The sequence below is a fragment of the Plasmodium coatneyi genome, chromosome 9 (assembly GCF_001680005.1).
Source record: "Plasmodium coatneyi strain Hackeri chromosome 9, complete sequence".
Taxonomy (NCBI): domain Eukaryota; phylum Apicomplexa; class Aconoidasida; order Haemosporida; family Plasmodiidae; genus Plasmodium; species Plasmodium coatneyi.
The window spans coordinates 1,427,058-1,452,064 of NC_033564.1; the positions used below are offsets into that span (position 1 = coordinate 1,427,058).

At 43.1% G+C, this 25,007-nt stretch overlaps 8 protein-coding genes across 8 annotated transcripts; 4 read left to right on the forward strand and 4 right to left on the reverse strand.

Moving 5' to 3' along the window:
* Positions 1–1,257: 1,257 nt before the first annotated feature.
* On the forward strand, positions 1,258–4,345 carry PCOAH_00026190 (Uncharacterized protein; the record flags this gene model as incomplete). The annotated part of the gene is made up of 6 exons (XM_020059424.1): positions 1,258–1,275; positions 1,429–1,988; positions 2,188–3,121; positions 3,281–3,365; positions 3,508–3,547; positions 3,691–4,345. 6 exons carry the CDS (start codon positions 1,258–1,260, stop codon positions 4,343–4,345), a joined length of 2,292 nt encoding a protein of 763 aa, XP_019914725.1.
* Positions 4,346–4,698: 353 nt separating this feature from the next.
* On the reverse strand, positions 4,699–5,754 carry PCOAH_00026200 (Prefoldin subunit 5; the record flags this gene model as incomplete). The annotated part of the gene is made up of 3 exons (XM_020059425.1): positions 4,699–4,982; positions 5,099–5,441; positions 5,638–5,754. 3 exons carry the CDS (start codon positions 5,752–5,754, stop codon positions 4,699–4,701), a joined length of 744 nt encoding a protein of 247 aa, XP_019914818.1.
* A 1,298-nt stretch (positions 5,755–7,052) lies between these two features.
* Positions 7,053–7,463, forward strand: PCOAH_00026210 (Multiprotein bridging factor type 1; the record flags this gene model as incomplete). Its single annotated transcript, XM_020059426.1, has 1 exon — positions 7,053–7,463. The coding sequence occupies one exon, from the start codon at positions 7,053–7,055 to the stop codon at positions 7,461–7,463; it is 411 nt and encodes a 136-aa protein (XP_019914949.1).
* A 505-nt stretch (positions 7,464–7,968) lies between these two features.
* Positions 7,969–12,509, reverse strand: PCOAH_00026220 (Uncharacterized protein; the record flags this gene model as incomplete). Its single annotated transcript, XM_020059427.1, has 5 exons — positions 7,969–8,058; positions 8,171–8,245; positions 8,425–8,959; positions 9,050–10,905; positions 11,052–12,509. 5 exons carry the CDS (start codon positions 12,507–12,509, stop codon positions 7,969–7,971), a joined length of 4,014 nt encoding a protein of 1,337 aa, XP_019915026.1.
* A 1,168-nt stretch (positions 12,510–13,677) lies between these two features.
* On the reverse strand, positions 13,678–16,397 carry PCOAH_00026230 (Farnesyl pyrophosphate synthase; the record flags this gene model as incomplete). The annotated part of the gene is made up of 11 exons (XM_020059428.1): positions 13,678–13,730; positions 13,869–13,894; positions 14,106–14,266; positions 14,430–14,528; positions 14,693–14,778; positions 14,958–15,229; positions 15,382–15,453; positions 15,565–15,652; positions 15,816–15,914; positions 16,112–16,229; positions 16,329–16,397. The coding sequence occupies 11 exons, from the start codon at positions 16,395–16,397 to the stop codon at positions 13,678–13,680; spliced, it is 1,143 nt and encodes a 380-aa protein (XP_019915168.1).
* Positions 16,398–18,067: 1,670 nt separating this feature from the next.
* PCOAH_00026240 (Uncharacterized protein) lies at positions 18,068–19,741 on the forward strand (the record flags this gene model as incomplete). Its single annotated transcript, XM_020059429.1, has 1 exon — positions 18,068–19,741. One exon carries the CDS (start codon positions 18,068–18,070, stop codon positions 19,739–19,741), a length of 1,674 nt encoding a protein of 557 aa, XP_019914905.1.
* A 321-nt stretch (positions 19,742–20,062) lies between these two features.
* On the reverse strand, positions 20,063–21,448 carry PCOAH_00026250 (NOT family protein; the record flags this gene model as incomplete). The annotated part of the gene is made up of 1 exon (XM_020059430.1): positions 20,063–21,448. One exon carries the CDS (start codon positions 21,446–21,448, stop codon positions 20,063–20,065), a length of 1,386 nt encoding a protein of 461 aa, XP_019915037.1.
* Positions 21,449–22,865: 1,417 nt separating this feature from the next.
* PCOAH_00026260 (Uncharacterized protein) lies at positions 22,866–24,414 on the forward strand (the record flags this gene model as incomplete). The annotated part of the gene is made up of 3 exons (XM_020059431.1): positions 22,866–23,723; positions 23,851–24,190; positions 24,401–24,414. 3 exons carry the CDS (start codon positions 22,866–22,868, stop codon positions 24,412–24,414), a joined length of 1,212 nt encoding a protein of 403 aa, XP_019915083.1.
* Between the last annotated feature and the right edge of the window lie 593 nt (positions 24,415–25,007).

The window sequence follows — 25,007 nt, forward strand, 5'->3', positions numbered from 1 at the left end:
GAAAAATGAAACACACATATATACACATAATACATGGATACGTGTGCACATGTGCGTGTCCCCCAATTGTGAGAAGGAAAAAAAAAAGAAAAAATTTTCTAGAGGGAAAAAAAAGGAACAGAGCCACGAATCGCATCCGCAACATTTTGCAAAGAAATCCCAAATTAATTACTTAGAGGGCCAAAACAAAGGGCAGAAAAAAGGAACCCCCTTTTGTTACGCACACCCCCCAGAATGCGCTTATATATTTTACACCCCACGGGGGTTGACGAGTGCGTTAAGAAAAAAAAATTACCCATGTGAATGAACATGCAAAAAATGAAGGCATTCACTTTACCGTCCAAGGAGATCCACTGAAAAAGAATTAAAGAATTCGCGCGCAGTATAAGGGTAATATAGGGGCAGGAACATTTTGCATACTCCCGGCAAGGAAATAAGAACAGCTTTAATTTTTAACATTTTTGCCATTACTTTTTTGTTTGATGTTTTTAAGGTTTTTCGCATTTTGTTTTTGCTTTTCCCTTTTTTTTGTTCTTTTTTTGTTCATTTTTTTTTTTTTTACCATGGACATTCGAGAAAAGCTGCACGAGGTTAAGAAGCTGCTGGAGCTGCAAACCTGCAAGAAGGACGAGTCGAGGGAATGTCTGATAAGGCTGATGAGGGAATTGTATTTGGCGTATATGCTTCACCGGGCTGAAGAGGTGAATAAATTTTTGAAAATACTATAAAGAGTGGAATGGGAAGGAGGGCTACAAAAAGGAGGAAAAAAAAAAAAAAAATATGTGCATGAGTATGTAAGCGTGAGTTCAATGCTTCAAAGGCACAACACAAAATTGCAGTGTAGCTATATTTACACCCATGATGTCGTGTTTGTGGCCGTTGTCCCACCCCGTTTTTTGCATATTAAAATGGGAAAAAGGAGAAAGAAACCACGCTAGCAGACCACACTAGCAGACCACACTAGCAGACCACACTAGCACAGCCCGCTGTAATGTTTATATGTACAACGCTTGTGTGTCTACCCCCATTTGCATGTGCCAGGGGACTCTAATTAAAATTTGAATTTTACATCTGTCAAAGAGAAAGAATAAAGATTCTGCGGTATTAGATGGGCTTCCCATTTTTATTTTATTTTTTTAATGCGTTATTTGCAAACCTTCCAATGTGCTTCCTTGTCCTTTTTTTTTTTTTTTTTTTTTTTTTTTACGACTTGTTGTTAATAAAAAATATGAACAAGTCATGCAAAAAAAGAGCACAATGAAAAAGCTAGCCAGGGTGGGGGGCCAACTTGCACACACGCGTACATATATAAACGCATACTCGTACACAAGGGAGCACCCCTAAAAGACGCCCCCCCGAATGACATACCCATTTTGACACTCCCTCCCTTAACCACCCCCCTTGTGCTTTTCTTTTCCAAATTCGCAGCAGAGAAGTAAAGAACAAAGGGCGATTCTTCGCCTTCTGCTTGTCCATGTGGACAGCGAAAGTCACACAAACAATAGAGAAAAGATCCTAATGGTCAATTTAATAAGGCTAATTGAAAAGGATGCGATGGAACTTTTTTCCTGCTTTCCAAATATTTGGAAAGGAAATAACTCTGCTTTTTTTTTTTACATTTTGGCGGCACAACATGTTGAGAAAAATTTGAGCAGCATTTTTTTTTCCCTCCTTAAAGTTTCACAGAGCGCTTACAAAAATATGTACATAGCTTTGCTGCTGTTCAGTTCGAACGACTTTGAAACGAAAATGAGATGTCTAAAGTTTATTTTTAACCAGTGTGTTTTTAATGATTGGAATACACATGAGGGGAAGAAGGAGGTGGGCCAAGTAGAACGCACCATCTCCTTCACCGAAGCAACAAAGTATTTTCACTTCCTAGTGGAAGAAAACGAACCTATAAACGTCGAAAGACAGATGAGTTGCTTCTTCTTTTCTGTGATAGCTGATTTGATCAGACAGGACTACGTCGCGTTGCTAAGGGAGAGGTACTGCAAGGAGGGGAGGGGCCTGACTCTACGCGTCCCTCTTGGGGGTGATGGTGGGTGCACATCATGGGAAGGACAACACATATCTGAAAAAATTGATGCATATAGCCACATGTGTATGTACCTACGTACCCTCCCACAAAAAAATTGCGCTGCGCTACAATGCAAAGTGGTAACATTCGGCCCGTTCTCTTCGCAGGAAAAGGGAAAAAGACGAACTTCGATTGAAGCTTCTCGTGGAACGAATGAGCAGGAAAAAGTCAAAAACGAAAAAGGATTACGTGAATGACCTAATTCTCTACACTGCCAGTAGAAACATTTTAAGTGCCTACTTTGGGAACAATGAGGATGCCATTATTAGTGAGCATCTGAGAGGGGGTGAACAAAATGTGGGTAAGAAACAGCTCACAGAGGAGAGTCGAAAAGGGGACTGCCCCAACATTGAAGGAAGCAAAAAAATAACCACACCTAAAAGGGGAAGCACCCACTGCAACGTAGCAACAGAGGAAGAAGCAACCCTATGCTCCACCATTGAGAAACATTACCATGTAGACTTCCTCAAGGGCATTTTCCTATACGTAAAAAATATGATAAATACGTATTACAACATTTTTGAGAAGGAAAAAAAAAGCAGCTCCGTTCAGATGAAGAGGAATTACTTCACATGTTTTATCACCCATAGTATAACCATCCTGATGAACATATGTTTTCTGAACGGTAACTTTATTAGCAGCTCCTACGAATTGGTAAAAAATGTTAAGAAGAATTTTTCACCTCACATGAACACATCTATCATCATTCCTATGGCAGAATTTATTTTATTTTTTTCCTCACCAGAGGAATTTTTCCATGTGTCTAATTATCTCTATACCCATTTTGTAAAGGAATTTAAAAACTACCTTCCAGCCGTAACGTTTTTTGACTTCATCATGAGGAATGTTAACATACTTCATCAGAGGAAATTTTTTTTTTTAAAATTTTGCTCCATCATATTGAAGACGTATTTTTTTCACCACCAAATTTTCAAGCATGACTTGATTGCCCTTTTGCCTTGCTTAATTTACGGGAATAATTACAAGGACGTTTTCTACTTCCTTCTCTACGCCCCCGTTTTAGTGGACCTGGATCAAGTGGTATCACAGGAGGAAAAAAAAAGTTCTTGCGCCCATAGGTGGAATACCCCTGTGTGCGTATAGATTACTTAGAGAATTTTTATGTGCTGCGTCCACCCTGAATCGTAAACCTTCACATAACTATATATATATATTTTTAATTCACTTACGGATGTTCAGGAACGGACCGGAGAGTTGAATTCACAAAAAGGAGGAAGCAGACTGTCTCACACGGGTAGCGATTTGAGGGGGACCCACAAAAAAGGTTCGTTCGTGCATGTGCAGTTGGATTGGTAGAAGCGGTGTTTTCCCCACGCTGCGACCCGTTCTTCCAACTTACTCATACTTGTTTCTTCTTAGACGTTTCACATCACTGTGTGTTCCCTCCAATATCATAACCCACGCAGCGGTGCTCATTCAGGACTTAGACGGCCTCACAGTTCGGGGGTAGGCGTTTTGTCTGGCCACATGGCGCTCCAAATTAGTAGACCTTTTATCCTTCCTCATCATCTGCGCGCACTTTCAACGCAGCTCACCTGCATGGTCCCCAACCAAAAACACACACATACATTCACAAACACACTATGCAGAGACCCGAAGAACAAACGACGCATGCAGGACATACGCGAAAACATGCACAAATATTTCAGGGCCTACTTCGAGGCGGTACTCACCAGAGGGGGAAGTGACAGTGGGATTGGCCGTGAAAAGGAGGGCTACCCCCCCTGGAGGGACGAACTAACAAAAGTCATTTTGCTAAAGTTGGCTTGCCCTGAAGTTATGGATATACTAAATAAGGAGAGCATAAAGGAGATGCTCAGAAATGTTAGTCACTCAGTTCGCTGCAATCCAAGTTTGTTGATCCTGCTGAAGGATGAGTTTCTACAGTTATTGAAAAATGAATCTTCCATGTACTACCACTTGGTGAGTGAAAAAGTTTTACAAATCGTAGCGGAAAATACGAAACGTATGGATATCACATATGACGACATTGAAAAGTATTACTTCACTTTGCATTCCTTTTTCTCTGGGGGAAATTACAAGGAGGTAAAGTTTTGGGTGTCCTTAATTCATGCCTTTACTAACATAGGTATATATTGCCACGACTTTTCCGAAAGTGTCTTATGTGTCTACGCAGCATTTCTTTCAAGAAGCGACGTAACCCTGATGCTGAAGCATATCGTTAGTGAGCACGTTGGGATAATAAAGAACGTGTCCTACGCGAAGGGAGGGTTCTTTTCCTAGCCGCGTGGGATAAGCATGTGTATATATACACCTTTACAAGATGCGTCTGTTTGCACATTTGGTGGATGCCCCTCCAAGCATGCATAGTGAATTAAAAAAAGAAAAGACATAGACATGGACATCGTAAAATGAGATAGCGCAACACAGCGCAGATGAACACCCTGTGGTACACCTCACGCGATTATCACAATGAGGCTGATGCAGGGATGGCCGTTTGGAAGTAACCAACTGATTGTAGTGGAGCAGAATGGAGCAACTCCTTCTAACAAAAAAAGGGTGCGATCAAAATGCGTGCCAAATTGCCTGCACATGGGAAAAAAAAAAAAAAAAATCCTTCCACTTGATGCACGCTTCTACGGATTGGCAGCACGCGGCGTGGCCTGCTGCACGTTTGCATTTGTACCGGTAGCAGCACCTCCTGCGGCAGTCATTTGCATCTGCCTCTTCAGTTGAATGTAATTTTTGCAAAGGTCTATTTCGTTTTTTTTCTCTATGAGGGTAACTTTGAGCTTTTTTATTTGTTCATTTAGCTTCCCTATTTTGTTATTAAAATACTCGATGGTCTGCTTGGCGTTCCTCTGCACGTAGTAGTTGGTCCCCATGCGAATGAGGAAGTTTTCCGTGTCGACGATTTTGCCTAGGGGGGGAGCAGTCAAGGGGTAATGCGTAAATCGAATGGGTGCAGTGAATTGGTGCAGCGAAGGGGCGATCTTCCCTTACTGTGCACCCCGTTGTGGCGCTAATCAGCCTTACCCGGTATATAAACCAGAGACGTCAGGGGGATGTGGACTTCCAGCCCCTTCTCTTCCTCTGCATCCTTCTTGTTAATGTCTATCTGATCAATCAGGGTGTCGAGCTGCTGCAGGCTGTCCTTCCCTTTGGGTTCTTCACCTCCGGTGAGTACTCTCCTGCTAGTAGTCTGTTCCTTGTTGCACAATTTGATCAGTTCGGATCTCTCTAACTCATTCATAAAGGCATTGAAATTCTTCGCTTCGAATTTGGTGGGGTTTAGTTGCTCCACGGAGTTTTTGCATTTGTCGTATGTTACGACTGCGCCTTCCAAAATGGCGTAATTCTTTTTTATTAGTTTCCATTCCTGGGGGGAGAACGGTGTAAGAATGTAAAAGAAGAAGGGAAGTGTCAGTTAAAATGCAATGCGTAACCATTTGAAGATGAGCAAACTGGTGTATTCTGCCTGCACGTCAGGGCCACTCAACTAGAGGGTTAATAAAAACACACACATGTAGGCAGTTCCAGCATGATCTCCCCACGGAGAAACCACATCATCGTACCTCCTCCAACTTCAATGTCAGTGATATGAGCTCATCCAATCCCAGCGAATTTAACTGAATGACGACGTTGGGCTGCTCCCGCTCCTTCTGCTCAATTTTTTCTAAATCGCACGCCATTGTAGCAGGTGAAGAATACACACACAGAACAATACACGCAGAAGAGTGCGAAGAAGCAGTTCATTAAGCTGTCTACGGGGGGAGGAGGGGTGAAAACTACGTGTGTGTTGTTTTGGGTGCTTCCGAAGGGTTGGTTGTGGAGATTCGCGTCAGGGGGGTTGGACCACACCACGAATGAGCAAGTAATATGCAGATAATACACAAGGGGGGGTGTTCCCTTCGGGGGTCCTCTTACACTCCTGCGTGATGCGAAGCGGCGCAGACGCTTCCAAAAGAGGAAGTGTTAACTTGTGGCAGTTCACATGGGGCACTCCTCATGGGACGTTGGATGAGAGTTCCCAAAATAGGAAGTGCTGACATGCGGCGTGGGGATACCCCTAATCAACTTAAGGACGATGTATCGAATAAACTCACACAAACACACAGTTCCCAATTTTATATGTTTTCCTCACCGTAGGGAAAAAAAAAAAAAAAAAAAAAAAACTGCCGAATAAAATTGACCAATGTAGCAACGTACGTGCGAGGAGCTATGCAGTGGCACGTGGCGGAAAAAAAAAAAGTTGCGCTTAGGAAAGTTACTTATTAGTTAGGCACTGCAAATTGTGTAACTGCGTGGGGGGTCTCCACGGGTCACTGCCTTTTCATGTGCTGGAGCAGAAATGAAGCGGAATGTGGAAAGGTGCAAAGATGTGGCGGAAAAGTGGCCACGCTTCAACCGGGTGACGGAAAAATCCCCTCACATGCACCAAAATGTATGCCAAAAAAAAAAAAAAAAAAAAAAAAGCGCACAAGGCGAAGCGAAGGCGACCAAAGGTATTCTCAACATTTTTTACCAACGCGCCCGAATGGGGAATCCACCGAATTATAGATGATATGCAGTTTTTTTTTTTTTTTTTTTTTTTACCCATTTTACAACACTTCAAATTAGAAGCGAAAACATCGAGTGGATTTAACCACCCAGGTGAATCGAAGCAACGCATTACAACTCAAAACGCAGCGGGGAAGAAATTGATTCTCGCGTGGACGTACATCTACGTGGACTGCAATACGACGGAGAATATAGTTTCGGCAGGTTTTTTCCGTAGTAGGAAGTATTCCCGCCCTGCCTAGCCGTTCGGGGTTGTTTGTGCGACTTTAGCGGTACGTGTAGGGGTAGCAACATATACCACAAAGGGTTCCTTCCGCGTGGGCAGAACTCACCCGAACGAACGAATCGCCCGTGGCATACAAACCACACAACATCTACCACTGAGTGGCTAAACCCATTTACAACTCACCGTGTTATTCCACCGCGCCAAATGGACCACCAAGACCTGAAGCCCGTCATCTGGCACAAAACGGAGAAGAAGCCCAAGCCGAAGAACATAGGGGAGGCGAGAAAGCTAGGCATCGATGTGGAGGTAGAGAAAAAATTCCTCGGAGGAAAAAACAAATCTTGCAAGGGAAATTTAATAATAGAAAACAAAGCCAAGATAGAACAGGAAACCGAAAACTTCCGCATCGACAGGGTTACGCCAGTCTTTTCCAGAGCCTTGCAACAAGCGAGAATTAATAAAAAACTAACACAAGCTCAGCTAGCTAGACTAGTCAACGAAAGTGAGTCCGTTATAAAAGAGTACGAGAATGGGAAGGCCATCCCAAATAATGTGATAATTCAGAAGCTGAACCGGGTCCTGGGTATTAATTTACCTTCCCCCAAGAAGAAGTGAAAAAAATTACTACATGCGCTGCTCGATTGGGGCATCATAACCCAAAGGACGGCTTCCTAATCTTATGAGGGTAACCAATGGGTTAGCGGGTTGGCTCCTCTGAAGCGGCCAGCTTACCTCCATGTGATGGTGTCGCATAGGCCACTTACGCAACACTCTTACTAGTCTCTTCTCAACGGGAGCACTTGGACTATAACTAGTTGTGAAGAGGGTAAAAGTTTTTTTTTTCCTTTTTCTTTTCATCGCTGACTTCATTTTTTCCATGTGATTTTTAAATAATTATTAAACTTTTATGTATCCTCTCAATGGATGGAATTCGCATATGGGGGGTACATATTCACCTCACGGAGGGTGACCCCCATTTGAATTAATCCGAAAGGTAGGGAAAAAAAAAAAAAAAAAAAAAAATTATGACCTGACCAGTTGGAAAAAAAAAAAAAAAAATGGTAGTCTTTTTGTGGGTCACCCTTGTGCATTTCTCCCTGCGTGGATGTGTGATCCACCATCAGAAAATGTGAGAGGGGCATCCGGGGCTGTCTGCGTTGACTTCATGTTGGTACGGCCCAACGAAGATGTAGCAGTCGTTGTAGGCCCACTGTAAATGGAAGAAATGAATTGGCGGCATGTGTAGCTATGTTTTCGTGTTGTGTCGTTGCGAGGGTATCAGGGTTTAGGGGGTCAAATTAGGTAATTGCTGTTCTGCGTACCGTTTCCGCATTATGCTTGATGGTGGCCATTTGACTGGACTTCACCGACACGGGCACGGGCGCGGTGTAGGGGTACTGCAAGGGGGGCAAAGAAGAACCACCAATGGTGAACCGAATCGGATGAACAATGTCGAGCGTGCTTCAACCATAAACCAGACGCAGCCATCCAGTTAATTTGACAAAATGGTTAATTGATGCACATGCATTATGTGTTATGCACCGCCATTTGCTATGCGTTGTGGCGAAACCCTTACCCCGGCTATCCCGGCTATGCCGGCTACGCCCCCTGCGTCATCTCGGTTCACAAAGTAGGAACCGGGGTAGAGAGAGCCGCTCCAATTTTTCTTATTCAAGTGTAGGTGCCTGATGGAGGTGACGTAATTTACCAAATCATTTTCTATGGCAATCCCAGCCAGCAGTCCATGTGAAAAGGCCAACGAATTATCAAAGTGTGTTGGAATGCAACAGTTTATTTCTCGGTCTATATTTTTTACTACACAGTTAAAATGGTGTATGTAGTTTAGGTCATTGTAAAGTTTGATGCTTTTCCCCATGACGTTAGTGTGTACATATTTCATATGCCCATCGAAGGAGTATGGTTCGTTGGTTTGCTTCGCCTGTTCGGTTAGTTTGTTCATGTGTTTTTTAATTTGCTCGATCAGGACGTTTTCAAAGTTACAGTCTACCTCGTCGTCGTGTCGGTTCTCCTTGCGGAGCAGCTTCTCCTTCACTGACCTGGTGCAGATGCGTAGCAGGTCTGCGCTTTCCTTGGTCAGCTTGCTAAGGGGCCTGCATTGGAAAGGCAATAAATGGATAAAGCCGTGAAGTGGCAATTAAGTAATGACAATGCAACGTGTTAATAACCCCCGTTGTGCTCACCCCTTCGGGAGGTCCGGCTCGTTTATTATTCCGTCCAGATCATCGCCCTCCTGGATGTTCCCCTCCACATCCGCAACCATGCGGGAGAAATCGCTGATGTTTAGGAGCAAATTGGAGCTGAACAAAATCGTGCCGTAAAATTTTCTCCTATTCATTCGTTCGACGATTATGGAACAAATCTGTTCCACCAGATCTTGCAGACTGAGCATTTGATACTTTATGCACTCCCCGACTAGGCACACATTACAGTGGGTTTCCAATTGGACAGACAACAGGGACAAGGATGATACGTTCGTGGGAACCTTAACAAAGCAGTAGTAATTCCCTGCATTCACAGCACAGCTTTGCAAATTACCAATAATGTCACTCATCGTACAAATCATGGAATGGTACCCAACACTACACTCGACCAAATTTCTGTAGAAGCTGTTGTATAGCGACACAGGGACGGTCGTGATTTTCAGGTTATTCCTGCTTTTCATAAAGTGATCGTTCAGTATATTCATTAGGGTAACTACTTTTTCATCTCCTATAAAAACTAAGTTGCTTATTTTGTTCTTTTTGCAATTTTCCACTATTTGGTTGATTCGTTTCTCCTGAAAGAGGTCATCCACACGGACTACGCCCCCATCTTCGTCTGTCCATTTTAGTTGCACGCCCAACAAGGGAGCTCCTCCTAAATTTGTCCAGTTACCCAAATGGCTATCCTTAAGGACATACGTTTCGTTATTCAGTAATCCTTTTATGCCCCTCACAAATCCAATCAGCGTTGTGTTATTCATAGACAGTCGTTCATGCAGCCCGGCCAGAATGTTATTGACCCCTGGCACGGTATGCGAGAGGATGACAACTCCTACATTTTTTTTCTCCGAAAGGAAGGTGGAATCAATGCATCTGCTTCTCCCTTTAATATTCACCTGCCCCATTTTAACGGCATAAAAATGGGTCATTTTTTGTATGTGCTTAAATGGGGTGTAATTTAGCTTCGATTCGAAGTGGCTATCCACGTAGACGATTTCGCTGTTGTGCCTGATTAGGTTCGTGTTGAATTTTATGGGGGTCCTGCTCAGGGCCCGCTCTATTTCGGAGGGGCTACCCTCCAGAGTTACTCCACTTTGGATGAAGCATCCTGGGGTAAGCGCCTTACCGCATTGTGCAATGCTTTCCACGCTGATCGACTCGATGCCGTGGGTGCCCCCTCCAGAGAAGTACCCCCCGCTCAGCCCTGACACGGTGAAATTTACCCTGTTGAATAGTTCCCCCCAATTGGAATCCCACGTCGTAAACGTACTGGAAAGAAGCCTGTTTAGCTTACTTGGGGAACCCACCAAGTGTTCGTCCCCATCGTTTGCCACACTCCGCTCGAACTGAATCCCCCCGTGGGTTCGGTACGTGTCTGCATAGAGCAACTCAGTGCGGTGCTTTTTATAAGTGAGAAAGTACTTAACGTTTAGGTTCACTTTTGCTCTTTTAACGAATATCGCTTTTTCGAGGTGATCCACATCTTCGGTCAGGTTCCCTGCCGAATCAATGTCGTTGCATCCGTGCTGAGGTACCTCCTTCACCCGCAACAAACCGCACAGCGGTACCCCCACCAGTTGCACCTTATCCACGTTGAGGAGCAAATGTTTCAGATTCCTCACAGCGCAGAAATACCCGTTGTAGTTATTCTGGGCTATTTCGACGCACCCCATGCCTAGGAGGTAACTGTAAGCACAGTCGAAATTGGACGGTAGGGAACAAGTAACCTCGTTCGTATAAGCGTGCGGGACCAAGTGGATGTGTTTCATTTTCGTTTGCTCTATTTTTTCCTTCACCAAGGATAGGAGCAGCTCTTCTGTCTTTAGACGGGAGTACTGAACAAACAGTGTGTGTGGAGGGGAAGTGAAGTGGTGATGAAGGTTTAGGGAAGATGCAAAGATGTGGCGGATGCCAACCCCCTCCCCCTTATTCAGGATAAACTTATCAGATAGGAGAAAAAACATTCGGCGTGTAGACATACCTTGAACCTTTCCGACTGGATCTCCTCCAAAAGGTTCTTCTGGAAGAAGGCGGGGAGGGAGCGGAACAGTTCTACACTATTCGCGCTTTCCGCATTGTCTGAATAAAACTGGGCAACTATCCTTCTTCCCCCATCCTCCACTTTTGGTGCGCTGTTAAGTGTCTGCTTCTTGGCCCAGAGGAGGTCTAGAACCATTTTTTTAAATTCTCCAATTTTTCCCAACAACCCCTCAGGTACAATGACAATGCCATACCTTTTGCTGAACAGGTCGTACCTCTTCTCTACAACGTAGACAATAAAGTCAATTACATCCTTTAGTTTTTTTTTTTTCTTTTTAATTTCTTCGCTGATGAGAACTATGTTTGCCTTAGTCTGTAGGAAGCACTCCAATGCCACATGACTGGAGGAGTTCCCAATGACCCGAACAAAATGGTACCCACTCTGGTATGTTCGCACGTGGGATGTTAAGTAGCTTATATACTGACAGTAGGTAAAAATGGTCGTGTCGAAACCGAGTGAACATTCGACTAGGTTGCTATCCACCTCGTTGTGCACACTTTTCGGTGCACATACGATGCAGGTTTTTTTCCTGTTTCGTTTCTTTCCTGTTCGCGGATACTTGGCCTTTATTTCTTCATCGCTCAGGTCACTCACTATTTGGTACGTGGGGTCCTCGCCCCCATGCGTTGCATTATCCACGCGCCCCGCTAAGAAGTGTACCTTCTCGAAGTATTCCGCTAGAAGAGTGATTTGTCTATGGCTGTCTACCCCACCTACGATAATCAACCCCGCCAAGTTCAGCTGTCTGCAAATCTTAAAGCACTTCTTCTTTCCACTTTCACTTAAAAAATCGAATGAGCTACTCTTCAGCATATCGAACCCCCCACTGTTTCGGAACATACTAATGTATTCATTTTTCAGCTCCATGAAGGAGTAGTTTTTCACGCCTTCAAATCCGTTAATAAATCCAAATAAGGTGTTTTTTTTATTTTTCTTTTTTAGACTATCTAGCATCCCACATACGATGTTGTGTCCTCCTGGTGCTGGCAACCCAGTGAATAGCACCCCCAAGTTTAGCGTGTCACCATCCTGTGTGCTCATGTGTAGCAGTTCCTGCAGTGTAGAATTCTCTGTGTAGTTCCCTCTACATGTGTCGTCCAACAGTTTCGTCGAGTCTGTCTCGTCGAAGAATTTTTTCGTCTTAACGCTGCTAGACAGTGCGTTATCTAGCACGTTATCCAACGCGTTAGCAACTCCGTTCTCTGCGCATAAGTGAATCACGGGCTTCTTAAATATATGGGGGAATTGCTTCTCCAGGGCGTCTTCCCCTGGGTACTGCTCCTGCTGCTCCTCCCTGATGACTACCTTCCCCTTCAGAACACGCGGCAGGGAGATTTTCTTCTTCCTCCTCTCCTTCTGTAGGTCGCTCAGGTGCTTCTTGGCGTTCTCGATATCCATTTTTGGTTATCCAGGGGGGGGGTGGCAGTGTGGATGTGGGGGGCGGTTGCGCGTGGTTTAGACGTGGTACTCCTACGGTTGTCGGTCGGGGTACTTAAAAAAGAGCCTCGCCTCAAAAAGAACCTTCAGTAAGAATTTTCCAAATGAACAATCGGAGGAAGGATAATTCATGAGAGCTCATCCCTACTTCTTCGCATAAGCAATAAGACGGAGCGAAGAGAAAATTGCAAACGTATCCTTAACCGTTTGCATGTGCCATTTGGGACATCCCCCCTTGCGCTCTACACACAACACAACGGATCACGTTCACACGTTCAATTGAGACAACAGTTGGTTCCTGGTCATATAAAACCGGAAGAGCTACTCTGGCGCAGTTTGTCCGTGAGAAGGCCCCTTCCCACCACAAATAACAATTAGCGTTCACTTTTCAAAAAAATAAAAAAAATTCAATATATAAAATTAAGTCTACTCTTTAGGGTTTAAAAAGGGAAGAAAAGAAGAAGAACAGATGTCTTTTTGTCTGCATGTGTATATATACGTGTAGACTGATCAGTGGTATTTTTCCTTTTTTTTTTTCATATGGATTGTTTTTAATTCCTTTGTAAAAAATGTAGATATACTACGTGTGGTTATATAGAATGATCTGCTCCCCCAGGGGAAGAACATCCGATGATCTGTTAAGTGTTTTTTTTTTGGGGGGCAGTTGTATGGAGTGAACGAGAAGCTGCGAGCTAGTCACTTTGTTAATCAAAAAAATAAAAAGGACACGGATGGAACGCACATAATGGGAAACGGCACGCTGGGTAACGCATGGCCCAGCACCATGTGCAATGATACTATGTGCCGCCACATCTTGTGAAGTGATACCATGTGACATCGCCCCCTCCAACCGCGTCATAAGTCGGCGAAATCATTAGAGTCTTCTCAGAGCACCACTCACCTGAGCTTGGACAAATGCATACATTTGGGGTAGCCATTTCCCGTACATACATCAATTTTTTTTTTTTTTTTTTTTTTTTTTTTTTTTTTTGTGCACTTTTTACCTGACTTATCTAGCCATTTTGCACATTTTTCGCTGCAGTTAACCGTATTTTTTTTTTTTTTTTTTTTTCCCCCTCTGTGCAGAGTTTTTCTTTTGGAGTGAAGAACCATTCCTATAGAGCGTATTCTATGCACCAGTAAATAAAATTTCCATCAGGTACTTCAGTACGTATTCTATGCCTGCAGGTGGAGGGATGCGATAAAAAGAGGCTTTTAAATATGGGTCACAAATGGGGGAGGAAAAACGTAATAGACAAAATGAACAGTTGCGTGGGACACTTAAACAAAACGAATGAATGGCTATCCAGGGGACATTACCTTCGTGGTGCAACTCGTTTATGGCACTGTAAAGAAGGGGGAATGAAAAAGAGGGGAAATGAACGGAAGACTGTCGCTGTGCCTCGGGGGATATGCAAAAGTGTAACTACAACAGTGTAACTACAACGGTGTAACTACATGTGGATTAGCAATAACGGAAAGAGCATCAAGGTGGCGTGTGATCATTCGCACACACACACACAGGAATTAACATGTGCCGGCACTCCGGCTGCTTACCCCAATATTTTCTCCTTCTGAGCCTTTTCGTAATTCTCGTAGTGCTTCTTAATCTTGTACTGCTCATAAATGCTTTCGATGACTTTTACACAGGCTGCGTTATTCTGGCCGTAATTTTTTACTATTTTCATTTTGTCCGATTCGGAGCACAGTTCAAAGGCCTACAAGGTTGGAAAAAAAAAAAAAAAAAAAAATGAATGAATGAATGAATGAATGAATGAAGGAGTGAGTAATTGAATGGGTTGGGCATACATTGGTAGGGAGGAACAAAGGTGTGCGTTTTTTTCTCCGTTCCCCTTTTTGTCGTTTCTCCACACGAATTACCTTTATCAGGGGCCACGTCAATTTGTTGTTCTGAATGTCCGTTCCCACCTTCCCTGTCTTTGTGCTGTCTGCGAAGACGTCCAAATAGTCGTCATGGACCTGCGGCGAAGTGTGATCGGTACACATATATAAATATATATTTTCGCGCACGTGATTATGTCTTATTATGCGTAAGGTGAGAGGTTTCATCGTGGGGACGCCGCCTCCTCAGGGTGACTTCCCCATCCACTTGTCCACTCTACTGAGACGTTTGAAAAACCCACCTGGAAGTACTCGCCCATTAACATGGAGATGTCTTCAATTTTTTTATATATCAAATTGTCTATGGCAATTCCGCCTAGTAGCATGCCTACGGGGAGTTGATCAGGGGAGTTGATCAGGGGAGTTGATCAGATAAGTGGTGAGAAGGGGAAACACAAACCAATTGACTACGTGATGAATTATCCTCCTCATGAATTGGTTCATTGTGGTAAGGATGCAAATGTAAGCAGGGGCCCCTTCTGTGCGGGAATTGCCCCCCTTACGTACCACACACAATGGGAAGAAAGAAGGAGTAGTAGGCCGTCTTGTGGATAACTATATTTTTGTAAACCTCAAAATTAACCATATGAATATTTATGACTTCCTGTTCGGGTGCGTTTATATTGTTCACGTCAATTTCCTTGTTCAGATCAGTGTACTTGTCGGAAAAGATGTTCGTGTCGAGGTGCTGTCCGATGATTGTCTTTAGGGTGGCGTCCCGGAAGGTCGAGAGGATGTCCACGTAGCAGCTCTCGTTCCGGAGGTATATTTCGATCAGCCTAAGGGGTCGCAAAAAAAAAAAATAAATAAAATAAAATAATAATGGTGAGAAAAATGGTGCAGATTAGAGAAAACGAAATGCACATCCATTAATGCCTTTCGACCAAACGGGATAAAGTTATTCCCAAACATCCTTTTCGAGCCCCCTTACTTGTAAATCGAGTTATACAACAGGAGAAGGTCGTTCACGGCGTTCTTCGTCTCCACGTCTTTTAAGAGGTACCTGCGTTGGCGCAACAACAACAAAAAAAGAAACGCATTCCTATGTGCAAACCAGGTCCGAACAAATAGACGCACGTAAATGCCATGTGGACATATGGACCCGCCTCCTCACCAGCAGTATTTCTTCCTTCTCTTTTCTCCCTTGTCCATGATGTCGTCCGCCACTAGGAAGGAGGCCTGCAAAATTTCTATGCACCACGCTGTGAAGGAAAAAGAGGGGAAAATACACATTAATGTTGGTTCTAGTGAGAAGCTTCTATTTCCCTATTAGAAATGGTCCTTTCCTTGACAACACTTCGTATTTGTGGAGGAGCCCAATTCACGTTCCCCTAAGTAGGCCCCTCACGACAGACTCGTCCTTACCCAAACAGGCCGCCTTCTCCCACTCGATACTGTTGATGTCTCTATTCTTCACATATTCGTAAATGAGGATGACTAGGATTCCTCTGTTGTATTTGCCCCCTGGGAGGGAAGGAAAGAAAGAGGGTGATTAATGATGATCTGTGAGTTTATAACGTGGCCATAGGTACGCTTCCGTCGTGTCCTTTCATCCGATTTTGTATCGCATTGCGAACAGAGAGGAATATTTCGTTTCGCTTCTACACACCACGCACACCCCTCCGCCACGTTCTACAAGACGAAAGGTGGAAGAGACCTACCCAAGCAGTTGTAATCGAACAGTAGCTTGTAGTACTTCGAGATGTGTTCCTTGATTTGCTCTTCCAGTGCGTATTCGTTCAGGTGGCTCAGGAATGCGTCTCTGTACTTATCGTACATCTGTGGGAATGCGACAACGTAAGAAGGTGTAAAATTGGAACTACGAGCACGCACGGGAAGGGGTTGAACCAGATGCACATATTTTCATCCTCAGTTTACATTTTTAAAAAAGGCCAAGCCGCTATCCGCGTCCTCCGAGTTTTTCTCCTTCATGTTTTCCACTCCCATTTGTTGTATGTCCCTCCTTCGGTCAGCAGAGGTATGTCTGTGGTGCACCTTTATTTTGCTATGCGACTAAGTGCCCTATTCTTAATTTTGCTGGCGTGCGGTAGGGGAAGCACACATATAGGTCATTCAACTGTACACTCGGGGGAAATAGCTTTTGGGGAGTTGCGTAGAAATTGATATTAACGTGTAGAAATAAAAAAAAAAAAAAAAAAAAAAAAAACAGCCAAGCGTGAATAATAATGAGGTAGTAATAAAAAGGAACAAAAAAAAGGATTACTTTATTTTATTCTATTTTATTCATGGACGTGCCGCGTTTTTCTTAAAATTGATCCCTTGAAAAAGCAACATTGGCAAAAGTGCTATATTGCGGTGAAGGTCGGAATGATCATTTTTTGTTTCTCCCAATTGTTGCATATTATAGGGACACTTAAAATTGAAGTCAGGGGTGTGTGGTGGGTGAGAGTCTTCCACGAGAATTCCTCGCTTTCATAGGCGGGGGAACGACTTTATAAGCTGCAAAAATAGGGGGCAGGGTACTATTACCACGGAGTGATGTGCGGGACAGTTAGGTTAACTGGAAGGAGGTCATTGAATTTTTTCTTTTTTTTTTTCCTCAGTTAAGAAGCGCGCGCTGGTCATGTGCATGTTAAATTGTTCACATTTGTCCCCGGGGTTATGTCCATAATATTATATGTAGACTCCGCGTAGTAGTTTTTAAAAAAAAAAAAAAAAGAATAAGATGGTAGAAAGTTAAATCCCTTGGTTGACCCTACCCTTCTCATGTGCTCCTTTTGCCAAGCAGTTGCCCTAAAAAACTAATTATGTTCGACGGGTCTGAGTCATGTGCATTTTCGGGGAGAAACGGTTCAATGGGTTCAAATAATTAGGGGGACGCAAATTTTTCCTCCACAGTGAAAGGAGGCACCCGCTACAATCGTGTTGGCAACGTTGTTCGCACAATGGGTGTGCTTGTCCCGGATGTGATGTGGAGGCAGCTAAAGAGGTAGCGACAAAAGATCCGTTCTTTTGCTTTTTCTCCCCCGGTGAGGTGGATTAAAAGTAGGGTCGTCTTCCCCTCGATAATTCGACAGACCCGAAAAAAAAATAAATAAATAAAAATAAAAAAATATAAAATAAATAAAAAAATAAACATTGATCATAGGCAAAAGGGAACATGCAATGACACCTATTAGCGGCATCCTCCGCTTTCGCGAGGCAACCCAGTCTCATTCCCGTCGTGGGGCATACCGTTACGCGAACATCACGGGTGGAAAAACAACCCCGCAATGAGCAGAACCAGCAAAAGTACTTCCCTCGAATTGTGCAACCAGAGTATACTTCAAGGAAAAGCAGTACCCCCGACGCGAGCGCGACAAAGTGGAATGTAGGAACAACACAACACCTGGAGAAGAGCGAAATGGTCCACTCAGGGGAGTCATACGGTTAGTTATTAAAAAGCTAGAAAAAAAAAAAAAAAAAAGCAAATCCAAGTCCAAATATATAGCTACCCCAAACTGCCCTTACATTGAGGTGCCCCTTTAGAATGATATTTCTACATGGCCCAATTTGTAGGTCGTGCCAAGTGACGTACCCAGTGGGAGCTACAGGAAGGAAAAAAGAAAAAAGGCACATAGAAGAGGCTAAGTGACAACCACATTCACCCCTCCACCATGGACAGCGACTTCATCGACGAGGAATTCGTTCACGGGAAGGAGATAGAAAAAATAAAAAAAAAAAAGGAAGCAATTCTAGACTGCCTCAAGAGTGTACTCGACCCAGACTTAAAAAAAAATATTGTCGAATTAAATTTTGTAAGAAACTTAAAAGTTGAAGAAACGGATAGTGGAAAGTACGTTATCCACTTTGATTTGAATCTGACCACCCCTGCTTGTCCGGTGAAGGACGAACTGTTGGAAGAGTGCCAGAAGAAATTGCGCTCCTACGAATGGATTGAAGAGACGAACATTAACACCACATTTGTAAATTTTAATGAACATGGTGAAGAAGAAACATGGAAGAAAAAAAAAAACAAAAAAATTGAAAATGTGATAGTTGTGTATAGCTGTAAAGGTGGAGTTGGGAAGTCCTTCTTTTCGGTAAACTTTTCTTTTTACTTAAAAAAGAAGGGGGCAACTGTGGGGCTGCTGGATGCGGATATTAACGGGCCCAGCTTGCCGACGTTGCTCCCCTTTGGACATTCCTATGCTAGGTTTAAGAGCGTCCCGCGGGGGGGCGGTAAGATATTCTACGAAGGGGAAACGGAGAAAAGGGAAAGTGCTCTGGAAGACGATCTGACGGAAAAAGGGGTAGATGACGATCCCGGCGGGTACGACGCAGACCGACGCGCTATGCACCAAAATGACCGCCTTTTGGAAGACCCCCTCATCGAGCCACTCCTCTATGACGGTGTGAAGCTCATGTCCTACGCATACATAAAAAATCAGAAGAACTTAGGGTTTGCCTCCTTCAGGGGACCCATCCTAAACGAGTTAATAAAAGAATTCATAAACCAAGTAAACTGGGGAGTCTTAGATTATCTAATAATAGACCTCCCCCCGGGAACAAACGATATACATTTAAATCTGTTCGAGTCGGAAGACATCGATGGAGTCATCATGATAACCACCCCAAACGATCTGTCCATAAATGACGTAAAGAAAGGAATAAACATGTGCACCCATTTCAACATTCCAATTGTTGGCCTTGTAATAAATATGAACTCCTTCATCTGTGACGGCTGTGAGAAAAATCACCAGCTTTTCAACAACTGTGATGTGAAGGAACTGAAGGAGGCATTTAATAACGTGTATGAAGTGCCCTTTCATCCTTTGCTCTCCAAAAATGTCTACCATAATGACCACACAGGAGAAAGACACTTCCCCTTTATCCTTTCGTTTGAAGATCACCACCTGGTTCACCTGTTGGAAAATGTCTTCCAAAGTTTAACTCGAGAAATAGCAAGGATAAAATTTCAGCACAAATTAAATTTGCCTTCCATTCAGATTTATAAAAAAAACTTTCTCCAATTATCCTTCGACTCGATTGACAACAAATTTGTTTTTTCGGATGACGTGTTGGTTTGCCACGTGAGGGACGTTCGTCGTAAATGTCCTTGTGATCGTTGCAAAGTGTTGGAAAAAAAGAAGAAAAAAAAAATACAGGATGGTAACTTACACGTGAAGGAAATTGTTAAGCTGGGCATTTACAACGTTAAGATTGTCTGGTCCGATATGCACGTCTCCGTTTTTTCGTACTCCCAATTGAAGCACATTTTTCTGAGTTCACGCGTGACTGGGGGAAATGCTATGTGCAGGACGGGGGCCAGTGCCTCCTTCGAGTGGTAATCACACACCACATGAACAGAGGTGCATCCCCCCACACACTGCAAGTAATTTGCTTTGCCATTTATGTCACCTTTTTAATTTTTTTTTTTTTTTAAAAACTCATTTGTTTTGATATTTTTAAATGTGGATCTGTCCTCCCCATATGCACATCATGTCGCACAATGAGGATGGACTACACTGTTATAAAACAGTTACACAAAAAAGGGAAAGGTGCAGGGGAAATCATAAATATGAAGAGGTGAAGGAAGCAATGCATGCATCCACTGCTGCTTACCGCGAGTTTAACAAAATTTTTTCCTTTGCACCTGAAAACGTTTGGTGCTATTGCGGGCCCATGGTGCCTGCACCCCCAACTGGGGAAGATTTTTCCCCTTGGGAGGAAGCGCCTTGACTCGGGTTCCCACAATTAGGAGGACCGGCAAAATTGCCACTACAGTTGGATTGCACCTGAATTATGTGCTCAATACACCTGGTAATATCCTGCACATGCATCATATCTTTAACGCATAAAAAGTCGTTGTACATTTTCTTCGTCCAGGTAACCGGATCGAAGTAAATCCAACAACGGCAACTGCTTAAGTTACCCTGATGGAGCAAGTTTTTTGGAAAAAACCATTTTTTATAATTCCTGTGATAGGTCCACTTTCTCAGGTAAAGCTCTGACGCAGCATAAGCCTGCAGTACGTCCCTCGGTAAGTTGTAAAAAATGTAAAACAGCGTTTCTGTTTGCAGCTTCAAAAGTAGGGACAGACGAATTTGAAAGCGGGTGTTTAAATAACAGCTGGGTTTCACAAAATAGTCCTCATTATACGTTGGGTCTTCACTTATAGGGGATGTAAATGAAGAGAACAGATAGTCTGGCGAATTTAAATTCAACCCTAGGGTTGTCAGATCGGTTCCTAAGGCGAGCATATTCAATTGGGGGTCCGTCATCCTAATCACCTTTAGTATACCCATGAGTCCATAATTCGTTCGGTTGTACTTTTTAGCTCTTTCTGTCGTTTCGTAGAGTAGTTCATCTAGCGGAATGTTTTCCTCGTCGGAAGGGTGTATGTTTGGGTCTTCCCCGTCAGGTGCACTACTACATGCGTAGTCATTTGGTGTCTGTTCCTTTGAAGGGCCTAGACATCCTTTACTGGTAGTTCTGTTTGGTTCTTCTTCATTTTTTTCGTGGCCCTCCTCTGGGAGACTTCCTCCCTCCTGGGTGGCAATACCGTCTGTACATTGGATAACGCATTTCCCTTGTGCCTCCTCTCCAGCTCGGTTTTCATTCCTCTTCACAGGATCGTCACATTGTGGATTCCCATTTGAGCACTTAACCTTGGTTCCCACTTCTTCCCTCCCAGAAGCATAATAACTTTCACTTTTGTCTTTAAAATGATCTTCCCTTTTTTCGCTCACTTTATTTTTCATCAGGTTAGCCGAAACGTCACTGAGTGGGTTCTTCTGTTCTTCGTCTCCCTGATTATATGTTTTTTCACCGCCTCCTTGGAGCTCCCTTGTGGAAGCAGTAGTGAGCGTCCCTGTAGGATCTTCCCCTTCGCTGGGTGCATTATTATCTTCTATAACATCCGACGCTGGGTCATTCGTTTCGCTATTTATCATGTCGTTATCTTCCCCTTTGCTATTTCCTTCCGCATTTTTTTTTTTTTTTTTTCTGGCCAACTTAATGGGATTCTTCCCCTTTTCTTTATTTCCTCTCCCCATGATTTGTGTTAGCTGGGTTAGAGCGGTGCTATGTTAGCGGTTATATTTGTCTATACCTGCTGGGGTTCAAATCGTACAGAGGTGCAAGGTGAGCAAGAAGATGATGGCAGGTGAAATTCGTTGTCTTCTCTGTCCTTAACTAGGGAGGAGGGTGCCTTCTCCGTTTCTGCCTCGTTCCCGCGATGGGTATAATAATCTGTTTCAAAATGCTTCCCTTTGCTGTTTCAATTGCTTTTTTTACACTTCGCACGATGTACGTACATACACAAAGGTGCTACAAAATTTTGTTCGCTCTGTAGCCACCCTTGCCTTCGCGTTAGCATAAAGTTCAGGGGGGGATAAACAGGACGTGGGGGAGAATTCACCCATTTGTGTGACGTCCCAACTGTTCATTCGTTTGTTCCTTTTTTTCACATCCCAATGTCAATCTACAGTTGGAAATAACGTGCCCACAAAAGGTGTACACGAAATTAGGGGAGACATACCGGCGTTGCAAGCTATCCTTAAGGGGGGGAAAAAGGAGAAGCGCAAAAAAAAAAAAAAAAAAAAAAAAAAAGGAAAACAATTTTACGCTACATGAAATTAGCCAACTGTTTAACCTTCCCGGGGGATGTTCCCGCCTGTCCTTTTAGATGTCCTATCTGGTTGGTAAGCGCAACCCGAGTGATTGTCGCGGAAAATAGAAAATGGGATTAATTAATCAAGTACACCTAGTCTACCCAAAGCAACATTTCACAATTTTGCAAAATTGTGTACAGCGAATGAAAACCATCTTGCAAATGCACCTTCTGGGAGGAGGCAAAAAAAAAAAAAAATTCGAGTTGTTTTCCCAAGGGGGGGCACCTTTTTCCAACATTCCCCAAGATAGCTACTCAAAAAATTGTGTCCGCGTGGATTTGTTTTTTTTCCCTCAAGTGTGAAATATTTTTGCGTGCCTTTCTGCATTATTTCACAGAAAAAAATACAACGTTGGTGCGGCGATGACACCGCGATGACACCCCGTTGACACACACCGGATGGCGTCCTTCCGCAAAAAGGGCGCTTACCCCGCACCCTACTTGAGCCAAAACGTATGCCCACCTAAGCACAACACGGGTGAACACCACAAAGTGGAACCTTTCACACAAAATTGAAACGTGAAAATTTTTGAAATTTCTTTTTCTCATTTGCTCTTCAATTTCGCTGGATTTTTTTTTAGGCCCTATTTGAGTAACAAATTACTCGTGTACTAACGTTTGAAGCATTTCCAGTTTTTTTTTTTTTTTTTTTTTTTTTTTATTTGTTTTCCCTGTGTGGTTCCTTCCCCCATGTGAAGCATCAAAGATTGACAAGTTGATTGGCAGACCGTTCGTAAGGTGTAAGGGAGCGGGTGAAGACCTCCCCCTGGAGGCTAATCTACCAAAGGAGCAACGCAAAAATGGAGCTGAAGAAGGCGTTCCTGTGCTGGGTGCTACTGGCAGTGAAGCACGCAGTTGCGCCCTCAGTGTATTTCTCCGGTTTGGACATAAAAAATATGAAAGGCAAGTACAAAGAGATAGAAGAGAGGCATGCAAAACAAAATGTGAATGATATATTTTTTCATGAATTAAAAAAATCGAATTATGAACTGAACAGCAATATTATAGCACTGAGCACATCGAGGCATTATTTCAACTACAGACACACGAGCAATTTACTGACCGCATATAAATACTTGAAGCATGTTGGGGACAATATGGACAGGAACATACTGCTTATGGTGCCATTTGATCAAGCTTGCAATTGTAGGAACTTGGTAGGAGGCACCATTTTTAACGAGTATGAGAAGCCTTCAAATGAAGATTTAAAAAAAAAAAAAATGAAAGAAAACTTGTACAGCCATTTAAATATAGACTATAAAAATGACAACATACGAGATGAACAAATAAGGAGAGTAATTAGACATCGATATGATGCCTTAACTCCAGTTAAATATAGGTTATACACAAATGGGAACAGAGAAAAAAATCTTTTTATATACATGACTGGCCACGGAGGAGTGTCATTTTTTAAAATCCAAGATTTTAACATTGTCAGCTCTGCTGAATTTAGTCTGTACATACAAGAGCTGCTCATAAAAAATGTCTACAAGTACATTTTTGTAATTATTGACACGTGTCAAGGGTACAGTTTTTACGATAAAGTGCTACATTTTTTAAAGAAGAATAAAATAAATAACGTCTTTTTAATGTCCTCCTCGGATATTAACGAAAATAGCTACAGCTTACACTCGAGCAAATATTTAAGCGTCTCGACGGTCGATCGATTTACCTTTTTTTTTTTTTTCCTACCTGGAAAATATGAACAGAATATACAAACAAGAACCGCATAAAAATGCCAAGGCCTTTTCCTTATATAGCATCTTGAATTATTTAAAAACACAGCATTTGATATCAACTCCAACTATCAATAATTCGAAATTTAGCGTCTCCATGTTTATGCATAGTAAGAATATTCTTTTTTATGACTCCTCCGGTTTTTATGTAAGTAAGGACGCGGAGGAGGGTTCCTTGGATGGGCTGGGCAACAGCAGTTATAGCGCCAACCAGAAGACAGACAAAACTGCAATTCGAAACACCTGTTTGGGCGACTTGAGCGCATGTGGGCATATGAAAAATGAAATACACACCCACATGGGAAACCTCTACTCACGCAGCAGCTTCTACAACAACGTCGAGGTTTACTTCAAGGAGGAGTCCCACTTCACGGACTACTACTTTACCGGTGAGCGCTTTGCTGGGGGGTACTTGCTCCCCTCTTTCCTTTTTTTAGTGGTAATCGCGTTATGCCTGCTTTTTTTTCTGTTCACGTAGATTGCTCTTTTAGCGCTTTTGGACTGAACGTTTGGCGGGATTATGCCTTTTTTTTTCTGAACGTTCAGGCAGTTTGGGACTTTTTTTCCATTTTTTTTTTTTTTTCGTGCTATCCTTTTAGCTGTTTTTTACTGAATGTTCAGGCAGTTTTGTATTTTTTTTTTTTTTTTTTTTTTTTTCGTGTGCGCTGTTACTTCGATTTCCCACACGTTAACAACTGGGAGAAAAAAAAACTTTTGGCTGTTTGGCAAAAAAAAAAAAAAAAATGATAATATGTTTATCGTCCAAAAGAAGAGTATCCTTGGGGGATATTTTCAAATGTTCCCCTAAGGATAAGCACATTGGTGAGTAACATTTAAGTAAAGCGTCTTTTTTTGGCAACCCCCAAATGGTTACACTGTGTTGGTGGCGGGGATTGGTAAGACGGTTGCAAAATTTCCAGGCGCCCATTCGCAGCTATTCGGGGCGATGCAAGTTGGGGCACCCCCAAGGGGGGGACAATGCGCGGGCGGCGACGTGCATACACACATCCGGACGAATTAATTGCCACACCTGTCCTACTTTAACAAATCTGCATGGAGAAAAACAGACACGCAAGTATGGGCGCATATGTTTTCGCATATAAAAATGTGCGCATACCGTGCTAGTGCGGGCATACAAAAAATGTAGTTGCGCGAGGCGAAAATTGTAAAGTAGAAGAAGCCGTGCACCAGGTGGAGCTACAAAAG